The following is a 12596-nucleotide window of genomic DNA, read 5'->3' as shown; positions in this document are numbered from 1 at the left end:
TCATTAATTACTATAATATACTATAAAAGAATAGAGTTCTTAATGACGAAACACATTTTATTTATTGCTTCTTTTATAGAAGTAATATACATTTACATTATTTTCAATTTATGCGATCGTGAAAATTTCTGACAAACTAATGCTTAAGTTTAAAATTATTGATGCACACAATCAGATTATGTGATAAATTATATTTTCGCTTATGGGGATAATGCAACCTAGTCAAATCTGTGGTTTGAACAGCTTTTCATACGGGCGTTTCGTCGACAGAACTCCGCAATTTAACACAATCACCGATTTTATTGGCTTTCCGGTCTTCGTACCGAATTCCTCGATCTATTTAATCATGGTAGATATAAACCACATATGTTATGTGGTTGAATTTAAACGCGAGGACGCGTAATAAAATCTTTTGTAAAGCGATATCGCATGATATAAAGTTTTTTATTGCGGGGAAAAAAAGAGGAGATATAATATACACATAATTTATTTAAAATATTTTTAAAATAAAATCTTTCCAAAACTTTGTATCATAAAAATATGACAAATTATATTTGTACTATATAATTATAAATAGAAGATAATAAAATATGAAAATAGCAATATATACATACATCTACTGCTTTTTTTAAACATTCTTGAGATTTACCACTATAATGAATTATTATTTATATAATTGCCTTAAATGAGATAAATATAATTTAATTTGGTATAATAATTTTATAACGCAAAATCGAAATTACGACTAATATTTGTACGTCAGAATTTACAAGCTACTCGTTAGATGGCGACATGTATTCTGTTGATGTTAATCGATCGAAAAAAATATAATTTTTCAATTTAATGTCCATTGAAGATAAAATAATAAATTATATTTTAATAAATTTAATAAATAAAAGACAGAAAAGAATAAAACATTGTATGTGAGAAAAGATATTTAATTATAATATAATTAAATAACTTTTTAATGTAAGAGATACTATTTGTTTTTAAAATATGACAGTTTTGTTTATGTAATATGGTTATACGATAAACGGAATAGTTTCTTTAGGATTTCGTCAGCAATTCGAGATGTACTTAAGACAACAATGCTGGCTAACGACGTTGCATTACTACACTAGTGCATTGCATATTCGAGCAAAGCTCTGGATTACCAACAAGAAATGTCCGACATTACCTTGTAAATGCTTCTCATTCCACCTATTACCCGGCCGAAAACGGTCCTGTTTCCATCCATAGTTTTCAAGCGTTTAAACGTAAGATTAAACTTGGAGTCATTTCTGCCATCCTCCTTATCGCACATGGATAGTATGCCACGTTCTGTGTGACGTAGATTGGAATTTTCCTTATCGAATGAGTCTCCGTATATAGAGGTACCGCCGGTACCGTCAAACTTTGTGACATCTCCTCCTTGGCACCAGTAGCCGGAGACGATACGATGAAATGGAGTGTTCCTATAAATTATAATTTATAAATTTTATTTACGAATTGTAAAAGCTTTTTGATTTCAATTTTATTGATGGATTTTTAAATTATACGCGGGCGTCGCAAGTTTTTAATATCAAATCTCTTATATAATATGTTAATAATTTATATACTTATATGATAGTCCATTTATCCCACGGCAGAAAGCTGCGAAATTCTCGCACGTACGTGGTACGATACTGTCGTAGAGTTCAAACACTATACGCCCTAATATTTGATTTTCTTCTTTAAGTCCAATGTCGAAGAAACATCTTGTTTGACTTTTCTCGGCTAATTGCCTTTGTATATCTGACATAACGGACAGTTTTTCAATCACTGAAACATATCTGTGTTATATTAGACATTTTATAGCTTATTTATGAAAATTTAATCTGTATTTGCTTTGCGTTATACGCACGATATAAGCACAGCTTGATTGTAAAATGAAAATTTAACTAGTAAAATCTTTTGTTTCATATCAAGATATTAATTATAAATAACCTTGCACGGTGCTTTACAGTCTCCTGCATTCTCTTCCAATCTTTCAAAAGCGTACGAGTCGGATATTGACTTTCCGCTTGACGTATTTTCTTCAACATAATCCTATTTTCTCGCATGATTATATTGTTTTTACGTTCTTGATCTTCAAGGTTTGATTTATACCTGATATCTGGTGCCCAACAATCCACGTATCCCTAAAAATGAAGAATAAGTTGCCATATTATTTTGTATATATTTTGTCTGGATTAATATTATTTCTCAAGATAAGAGCATGTACACAAAATTGAACAGTTGTACTTTTAAAATATATAACATATTATATTAATACATAGCACAATTATATAAATAATGTGTTGTAATAAAATAGTTTTAATAAAGTAAGCGACATGTATGGTAATACTAACCCCTAATCGATGAATTATGTTTATTTTCTTCAATAATTTTATATTCTCTTTATCTATTTCTTTAACTCGTACAGCATCTTGTTGCAACTTAAATGCTTTCAAATGAGCGATTACATTGAAATGCGGAGGCTTGCTATCTACCTCTGATGAAATGTGCACACGGCGAGATTTTTCATACTTTTTATTCCTCATGATTACATAATATTTGTAATCATACAAATAATTTTTTAATTTATATACATTTTATAAAATGTTTTTTGCACCATTGATATTATCATCATATTGTTACGTCAATTTTGTCTTTAGCCTTTTTTTTGTTAACGGCTTCATAACTAACTTTGCCATAAATATTTGCATGTGTGCTGTTACGTGAATTGATGCAATATTCAGATAATAATTTTTACTATTACATGTATATTGACTGAATTTAATAACGAGTTAATGATGTATTTGACAATATGTTTTTGATAAATAAGCATAATATTTATAATTTAATATAATTTATAATATTTATTATACAATAAATTTATATGCATAAAAACAAAGGTGTTAATGAGCTCATCTAATTGTGAACAATAATTAATTTAATAATTACACGTTCATTTCTTTTAACAACTTCAATATCCAATTAGCATTAAACTATATCAGGTGATAATTAATGTAATGAGATAAATAAATATTTTTTTTACTTTACTGTCATTCTCTCTCTCTCTCTCTCTCTCTCTCTCTCTCTCTCTCTCTCTCTCTCTCTCTCTCTCTCTCCCTCTCCCTCTCTCTCCCTCTCTCTCTTTCTCTCTCTTTCTTTATATATATATAAAACAGTTTGTGTATTTTTTTATATAATAAAATACATAAAATGTTTTAATGAAATAAAATAATTATTACAAGAAAAAACAAAATTGACGTAAAAAAAAAAAATAATATAAAAAGGATATAAAAAGTTTTTATATCATATTTTGCAGTTTTTATAAAAAGAAAGTAAATAATAATTCTCAAAAATATGAATTGTTGAATTGCTAAAAACTTGTCTAGAAAAATCAAATGAGTATTAAATACTGATTGATTAATTAATACTGTTTATTGATAAATACTTTATATATTTCATTACTTACACTCTTTTAATATTTTCCTTTAAATTTGTCTGTTTGTACTAATATAATCGCAAGAGTCAAAATGGATTCAAAATACTAAAAAAAAATAAGTACGAATTTTTAAATATTTATAGAGGATTTACAGCCTTGGATTAAAAGATGCAAATATTTATAATTAACATAGTAATATATAATATATAATTAATATTAATATAGTATAATTAATTATTTGCTACTAGTTACTCACCCCATAAAGGAATTTATAACCAAACTGAAAAAGTCTAAGTCCATGAAACTTGAGTGGCGCTTGCATTCGTTGCAATAAAAATTGTAAAATCTGTATTAAAAGAATATATTATATGTCATTAATTTTCTGTTTGCATAAAAACTTAAATTAAGATTTGTTGGGATAATCTTTTTCAAATTTATATTAAAACCTACATTTTTACGTAATTCCGAATCGCAAGTAAAATATGATATTTTACTTATCATGCCTCCTGTTGCGTTTGCCTAAAATTGAGATAGAATTTACATTATTTTTAATATTATAAAATTTAATATTAGTCAAACTATCAAGCAGTATATGAAAATAGTATTTGTTTAAATAAATTTAAATAAATCGTTTAAAATAAAATTATTTGAAAAAATACTAAACAATTTAAATTTTAAATTTGAATAAAAATCAATACCTTGGCGCTAACTCTCTCGCATATATAATTGATCAGGAGTAATCTCGAGATGTACCAAACCAGCCAAAATATGATGATGGTGATCATTAAGATTCTTTTACTAGTGCTGTAATTTCTGACGAATATCGCGGTGAAAAGTTCACGGATAAACTCCGCTATAAAAGCGAAATAACATACCATCTTGAAAGTCATTTCTATTTCGAATATTGAGTTTACCTCGCGAGATATTTTATGCAATTCCAGATGAAGATGTCTGTGCATAAACACAATATTAAATCTTACTGTCTACTCTGTTGCGTGATAATATAATAATAGACATTCACATTACAATCCATATCATATATTTGTTGTTTGGCACATTCGAAAAATTGCACTGTTGCAATTCAGAACTTTCCGAAGCTTGTTCTGTTCCGCGTATGTTCTCTGTTGTCAGTTTGTAGAGATACTTATTCATTTCATCGAATTTCAATCCTATGTATCTAAATAAAAAATTAGTGAATAGTAAAATTTATTTCAAAATATATGCAAACATTTTATAATCTAGTAATCCTTAAAGGTTTTTAAAGAAGGCTTAATTTTTTTTAATTTGCACAAATATAATTCTGCAAACTTATAGAGTGCAAGTTTAATTTCTATGTGTGAAAATTTTTGTATGCATAAAAGACCAACCCAAGAATGCTTGCAAAAATCAAGTCGTTAATGATATTGATATGAGAACAATGGCATAGCATAAATGTTACATAGATAGATTTTAGCGGATTGTACGCTGTGTCTTGCCATCGTATGTAATCGGTATAATTTAGTAATAAAGCTATTGCAGACCATCCCAAAACGACCATCAATATTAGTTTTTTGTTTAATTTCTGGTTCATCGTTGTTTCGAATTTTTCTAGTGTGTTATCTACACTAGCAATCTTCTTCAGACAGTTTCTAAATTTCTTAAAACGGAAAATATGCAGTAAATAAATAGTAACTATGTGAAAACACGCTTACATCTAAAAAAAATTGTAAAGGTTATTATAAACATTATGTTTAAATAATAATTGAATTAAATTATATATATTAGAGTAAGCTAATGAAAAAATAATTGTGCTGAATATATATATATATATATATATATATATATTCAGCACATATATATATATCGCCAGAAATATGTTAATACTTTATACTGCATCAATATGCAAAATAATTCTCTTTGCGTTATAAATCTTTTTATCAAATAATATATACATGCAAATCAGACAGAGAAAAAGAGCGGGAGGGGGGGGGAGAAGGGAGAGAGAAAGAGATTTTATAATAACTTATATAACACACACACACACATACAATTTAATCGAAATCAATGTATTGTGATGTGAACTAGGCGAATATGCTAACATTTTCTTACCTTATCATGATACACTCCAAGAAGCATTGACAATAGAGCTATGAAAATGTTCAGTAAAACGTAAAGCTTGTACTCGGCGGAGTAGTCAGGTATGTAAGATAACGGTTTATCTGTAACTAAAAAACAGTAAGTTGACCATAATAAGAGGATATAGAGATAACTAAACCAAAGTCTTGGCTGCCCTGTAGGGAACTCCACAATTCTTAAACCGCACGCATAACTCATTATCAGGAGTGGCGATAAAAGAGATCGAATGCTTTTCGCCATGGTAGATTGGAAACTATACTTTCTTTGTCAACGACGACAATGACAAATCTCTATATTTGTAATTGCTGCACTTACGCTTATTAAAATGATCGATCGACTGAATTTTACATATTGTGAGAGGAACATCAAACAAGTAAATTTATAATGCTAAGTAGGTAAAGGTTAATGACGAAAAATCGATTTTCCTGATATTATTACTTTCTATATGTGTATAGTACATACACTTTATGTATATAATACATACACATTTAAAGAATTATTGAATAATGAATAATATATGTATATAATAATATCGTATTTTAATTAATATAAAAAATGATAATATAATAATGTAATAGCAAGGAATGTTTTTAATAGTTTGCTGCATATTTATTTATTTTATAATATATTTTATTCATTATCACAATAAATGTACATATATAATATATATATTGAAATTATTATAATTATTATTAAATAAGTAATATTATAATTACTAATTACTAATTTTATCAATCGTTAGACATTGTGAAAATCTTTGATAAAATGTATAAATTATCTTTATAAAAAGTATATTTACTTAGGAGAATGAGTAGGAAAAATTGATAAAACTCCATAAAAATTGGAAATATTAAATTTTTGACAAGAATGTTTAGAAAATACATAACTCCAAAAATATCATTATATTATAATGTATAACAAATTTTTTTATATATTGTCCATTATATATTTATTTAAAAGTATACTTACTTAAAAGTTTTTATACATTATATGTATAATTATTTTCTAACACATAACAACAATGTTGTTTAACATATCTATTTACATGCGCTTGTACTAATATAACCACAACAGTTGCGATAACAGCAGAAAACTAAAAAATTAATCTCTATTTAATATTATGGATTTAATTATTTATATAAATAACTATTTTATAATTATAACATACTCCATAAAGGAATTTGAAGCCAAACTGGAAAAGTCCAATCCCATAGAATCTGAGTGGTAACAAAATCACTTGCAATAGAAGCTGTGAAATCTATATTATTAAAATGTATTATTTAATGCACACATTTCTATGACTTAAATTTAAATAAAGATTTATTTTACGCATATAGCAAGACTTACATTTTCACGAACTATAACGTCACAAGTAGAATACGATATTTTATTTATAAAACCTCCTATTGTATTTGCCTGAAATTAAAATATGTGAAATACAAATTAAAACGTTGAACTTTTATTTAATGTCAATTTAACATTTTTTAAATAATTAGTAAATATTACGTACATATTATATCGAATTCTACATAGATGCATATCGAAATTAAATATAGAATTGATACCTTAACGTTGATTCTTTCACATATACAATTAATGAGAAGAACTTGGGACGCGTATACAGCGTTCCAGAATAACATTACGAGAAGAAACTCTTTTTTATTATCAAGATAATTTTTTCTTAGTAAAGTGGTAAATATTAATCGAAGACATGATGCTATAAGTCCGAAATACAATCCCATTTTGAGAGTCATCTGCATTCCAAATATTGAATTTATTTCACGAGATATTTTACATAATTCCAAATGAAGATGTCTGCATAAATGCGATAATATATTTTGCTGCACACACTTGTTGAACTTTCTTAAATCTATGGAAATTCTTACATCACTATCCATGTCATACATTTGTTGCTTGGAATCTTAAATGCTTGCGTTGACGCGAACGTAACGTGATTTTTCCAAGCTTGCTTTATTCGACATTCATTAGTTAGTTTCCAAAGATTTTCATTAATTTGATCAAACTTTAATCCTATATATCTATGTATAAGTAAAATATATAGTGAGTAATGATTATATTGTTATTATAAGATATGTGTATGTACGTTATATCGATATTTTTTCCAACATATCTCAAGAACGTTTAAATTTGTGTACGTTCTTATAAATTAATATTAATAATAATATTAATAATATATAAGTTTTTTATAAACTGTTTAGATATATGTAATTATATTATATATACAAATTTTTATATACAAGGTTCCGTAAATTACCAATTTGATTAATTTGGAGGCGATTTTTCCTCAGCAAAAATGTCAATAGAAGTCATCATTTTTTGCAATCTAATTTTTATAATTATATTTGCATTAAAAAAGGTGATATTAAAGGTTTTTGGACGCTAACTTTTTAAAGAAATTTTTAGATTCATGTTTGTACGTTATTTTTTGTTCAGAATTAATATTCTTATACTACTACGAAGTCTGGCCGTGTATGTTTGGCGCCATCCTGTATATATATATATATATATATATATATATATATATATATATATACATATATATATGTATATGTATGTGTATATATAAATGTATGTACTAACCCAAGTATACTGACAATAATCAAATTACTAATGAAATTAACATGAGAACAATAATTTATTACAAAAGTAATAGAGAAAGCTATCATAATATTATAATCATATTCATGTCTGAGCCATGTAATCTGCAGATAAATCATTAGTATGAACACCACAGACCATCCTAAAGTAAGCCATACTATTTTTGTATGCAACTTCTGATAATCTGTCATTATTCCGAGATGTTCTAGGGTATCATCAACAATTGCGATCTTCTTTAAACAGTTTTTAAATTTCTGTCGGAAGAAGATATATAATTAAAATTTATTTTTAAGAACTTGACAACTTTATATCTAATAGTATAATACTACATAGTACTTCTTAAAGAAATAAATATTATTCTTATTTTCTCAATTGCAAAAGAAATAATTTTTTATTGTGGACACGTAGTGAAAAGAAAATTGCAAATAATTTATGCTTATATGTATCAAAATTGAAAGAATTTTATCTCATTATGATAGTTTCCTTTGCAAAGGAAACATTGCATAGCGTAGCGAAGTACATTATTAAACATTCAAATTATTCAAATAAAAAATTATTAATTATTTATTATTAATTTATTTTTAATACATTTATATATAATTATATATGAATATTTTCTTACCTTATTGTAATGCATTCCGAAGATAACTGACATTAACGAAATCAAAATAGTTAGACTAAAGGAAATGATAAAGTCGACATTGTATTTGATTAGATAAGAAAATGTTATATGTAGTAAAACAAAAAAATAAATTGACCACAATAGCAATATATATAATAAACAGAATCGTGCTTTCCGGCGACTTGTCGAAAAATCGACGATGCTTAAACCAGACACAAAACTAATTATCAAGAGCGGTGTTAAAATCGTTCGAATGTTATTGATCATTGTGCGTACTGTTTCGATTCCAAACTATATTTCGTTTGTCTACTGAATGACTGAGTCTCATCAAATAGAGACCTGTAGAAAGTTTTTGTAATTGCAAAAATATAAGGTATACTTATGATTATTAAAATAATTGATATGCTGAAGTTTATACACCACGACATATTTACACAGATGATGGATGTAGTATTTGTTTTTATAGAACATAATACAAATATGAACGTTATTCTCTTGCAGTTAGTGCACAGTTTTTATTTTTTGTTTCGAAAATTTACATAACATATTTTATCTAAATTCAAAAATATTATCAAGTAACACTATGTAGAAAAGGCATTGATTTTAATATTAATTAAAGATAAAATAATAAGAAAATAAAAAAATGACCACAAAATTTTGTTTTTGCTATAGTTGTAGAAATATTATTATTTGATTAAATAAGTAAAAATGACTTTACAAAGACTAATTTTAATAAGAAAAAGATAAAATAAAGAAACAAAATCAATATAAAAATTTAAAAAAAATATTTATGTTTTACATATATTGCAACATTTCCTCTAAACGAGATGCCTAATATTAATTTGCATAAAAGACAAGTATATAAAATGAGTCGAGAAATTAATCGAGAAATGTAATATAACTGAAAAATAAATTATGTCTATAAATAAATTATGTCTATGCAGAAAGAAGTTATAGATTTAAAATATTTTTTAAATAGGTTAGTTTATGATAAAAGTTATGTCACAAAAGTTTTACGGAATATTATGTAATAAATGATATATTTTATAAAATATTACAGATTAAATATTATATTTTAATAGAATCAATAATATTGTTTTTGCATATCATAATTTGTTATAATTTATAAAAAATATTTACTTATTTGTATACGCTTGTAATAATATAACTAAAACGGTGACAACAGATGTAGTAAACTATAAAGAAAAAAAGAATTGTTTTTTTAAAAATATTTATCATAAATAACTATTTGTTAAATAATTATTATAACGTACTTTTTGAAGGTATTTGAAGCCAAACTGAAAGAATCCAAGCCCGCAGAATCTGAATGGTGTTTGAGTGATAAGTAAAAATTGTAGAATCTGTATTAATACAATGAATTATTTGATATAATATGTATTTTCGCTAAAGTTCTCCATTTCTACATATTTAAACTTAAATAAAAGTTTATATTTCAATAATAAATTAATATATTAAATATTAAGTCTTACATTTTCACGAATTTCAACATCGCAATTGGAATGTGATAAGTTACTTATAAAATTTCTTGCTGCATTTACCTAAAATTTGAATCACGTAAAACTTTTATGTATATATAAGTTTTATATGAACAAATAACATTCTATATATATATATATATATATATATATATATATATAATGATATATATACATATCATTAATTAATTTAAGTAATTGTTAAAAATAAGTTTGAAGTAAAAACGCATTTTTTAATTTTTTGCTTGATACCTTGATGCTAACTCTCTCACATTCATAATTAATGAGGAAAAGTCTGAATATATGTTGGGAAAGCGCTATTAGTATTAGGGTGACATAGAGTCCATTACTGTTGTCGGTATGTGTGATAAATATTATAACTTCTTGAAAACTCATTGCTATGAAGGCAAAGTAACACCCCATTTCAATAGTCATTTGTGTTCCAAATATTAAATTTATTTTGCGGGATATTTTACGTAATTCCAAATGAAGATGTCTGTGTAAATGTAATATTAGTTTATTATGCGCATAACCATGATTAAATAAATTGATGTAAATCTTTTTACATTACAATCCATATTATGTATCCTTTTCTTGGAGTTTTTACTTGTCTAGATTGATGAAAAAGTAGCATGGGACGTTTACAATCTCGTTTCATTTTACGTTTATTAAGCGTAGAATATCGGACAGAATTTTCCATTAATTTCTCAAGATATTCGTTGATTTGATCAAATTTCAATCCTACGTATCTGAAGAAAATTAGTAGAATTATTAAGAAATATAAACAAATATTGAAGTATATTTATAAGTACAAACTAACCCAAGCATAGTCGTTATAGTTAAATCGCCGATAACGTTAATATGAACGCAATAAATGCGTATAAAAGGCGTATAAATAACGCGAGCAACGTCATAATTTTTACTTCTCAAAAATTGTATGTCCACACAAATTAATAATATAGTTATCATAAACCATCCTATAATGAGCCATATTGTTCTCATATACAATTTGTAATCTGTTATCGTTCCCAATTTTTTTAATGTATTGTTTACAGTAGTGAGATCCTTTATACAATTTCTAAATTCCTGATATATAAAGACAATATATAGTAAAATTAATTATTTATATATATAATATATTATTGTATTGAAATATTGACAATTTTAGTATCTAGAGTAACTTAATTATTTTATCTTTAAAAGTTAATTTTTTATTTATCATTTTTCAATCAAATATATTATCAGACATGTAGGAAAATTAAAATTTATTAATAATTTTTAATAAATCAATAAGCTTTAAATTTTTTAAATTTTTATGACAGTGTCCTTTTGTTACATAAATATTATAGAAAGTTATTATCCATTTTATAATGAATAATTTTGTATATTCAAGCTGTAGTCATATTTTTCTACGTTAAATCTCTTACCTTATCGTGGTATATCCCAATAAAAATTGACAATAACGTTAGAAACATGTTTACTCCAAACCAAATATGATATAGAGTGGAGAAATGAATTGTATAAGGTATCATTTCATATATACAGACAAAACTATATAATGACCACAATAACAGCATGTACAGAAGACCGAACCATTGTTTCGAGACACCTGCGGGAAATTCGATTATTCTTAAACCGCACACATAACTGATTATTAACAACGGCGATAAAATTCTTCGAATACTCATAACGTATTCGACTCTGAGCTGCACTTGCTTTACCAACAATTGCGTTGAAATGTAATGAACTGAATCTTCATAATTTCACTCGGTACATTTAGGTATAATAAAATAATCGATATATTGAATTGTATGTACTGCAAGAGCTAACAAAGATGATTGGATACATCTCAGGTTTTCAAACAAAATATGTACATACATACGTATATCATATTGTCACTTGATCATAATGTAAAAATTAAAAGCTGACGATATTGCAGGACTAAAAATAAAAAAGTAGACGTTGCCTGATATTTCAAGTTTCGATAAAACTCGTGTATAATATGTAAAACATTTACGTTAAATCATATATCATTTTATTTCTTTCAAAGCGTCCCAACTTTTATTATATCAAAATATTCATATTATAATAAAAAAATTATGCATACCTCTCCATTCGTAAACACAGATAACTTATGTAAAATATCATTATGCTGTAAAATGATCATTATACTCACAATAGAATTCAGTTTGAATTATTTAATTTTATATATATTGTTATAATTTATCTCTTTTAGTTTAAAAAATAAAAAGAGGTCATTTTTTATGGGACTCTATATTAAACTTTAGAGAAT

At 25.6% G+C, this 12596-nt stretch overlaps 3 protein-coding genes across 3 annotated transcripts; all 3 read right to left on the bottom strand.

Annotated features, from left to right (window-relative positions):
- Positions 1–200: 200 nt before the first annotated feature.
- LOC140669075 (peptidyl-prolyl cis-trans isomerase E) lies at positions 201–2723 on the bottom strand. Its single transcript, XM_072898565.1, has 5 exons — positions 2370–2723; positions 1966–2159; positions 1599–1811; positions 1178–1454; positions 201–336 (listed from the first exon to the last, which is right to left on the bottom strand). Exons 1-5 carry the CDS (start codon positions 2559–2561, stop codon positions 223–225), a joined length of 990 nt encoding a protein of 329 aa, XP_072754666.1. The 5' UTR covers positions 2562–2723; the 3' UTR covers positions 201–222.
- A 764-nt stretch (positions 2724–3487) lies between these two features.
- Positions 3488–5806, bottom strand: LOC140669134 (uncharacterized). The gene is made up of 7 exons (XM_072898686.1): positions 5540–5806; positions 4819–5087; positions 4473–4628; positions 4150–4402; positions 3902–3970; positions 3708–3797; positions 3488–3556 (listed from the first exon to the last, which is right to left on the bottom strand). Exons 1-7 carry the CDS (start codon positions 5804–5806, stop codon positions 3488–3490), a joined length of 1173 nt encoding a protein of 390 aa, XP_072754787.1.
- A 739-nt stretch (positions 5807–6545) lies between these two features.
- On the bottom strand, positions 6546–11991 carry LOC140668829 (uncharacterized). Its single transcript, XM_072898152.1, has 12 exons — positions 11731–11991; positions 11124–11389; positions 10870–11052; positions 10556–10799; positions 10082–10168; positions 8808–9098; positions 8168–8439; positions 7453–7605; positions 7132–7381; positions 6914–6982; positions 6735–6824; positions 6546–6659 (listed from the first exon to the last, which is right to left on the bottom strand). The coding sequence occupies exons 1-12, from the start codon at positions 11989–11991 to the stop codon at positions 6546–6548; spliced, it is 2280 nt and encodes a 759-aa protein (XP_072754253.1).
- Between the last annotated feature and the right edge of the window lie 605 nt (positions 11992–12596).

Source organism: Anoplolepis gracilipes, chromosome 8, assembly GCF_047496725.1.
Source record: "Anoplolepis gracilipes chromosome 8, ASM4749672v1, whole genome shotgun sequence".
In the NCBI taxonomy this organism is placed as follows: domain Eukaryota; kingdom Metazoa; phylum Arthropoda; class Insecta; order Hymenoptera; family Formicidae; genus Anoplolepis; species Anoplolepis gracilipes.
The sequence above is the reverse complement of the archived record's forward strand: the minus strand, read 5'-3'. Positions and strand labels throughout refer to the sequence as shown.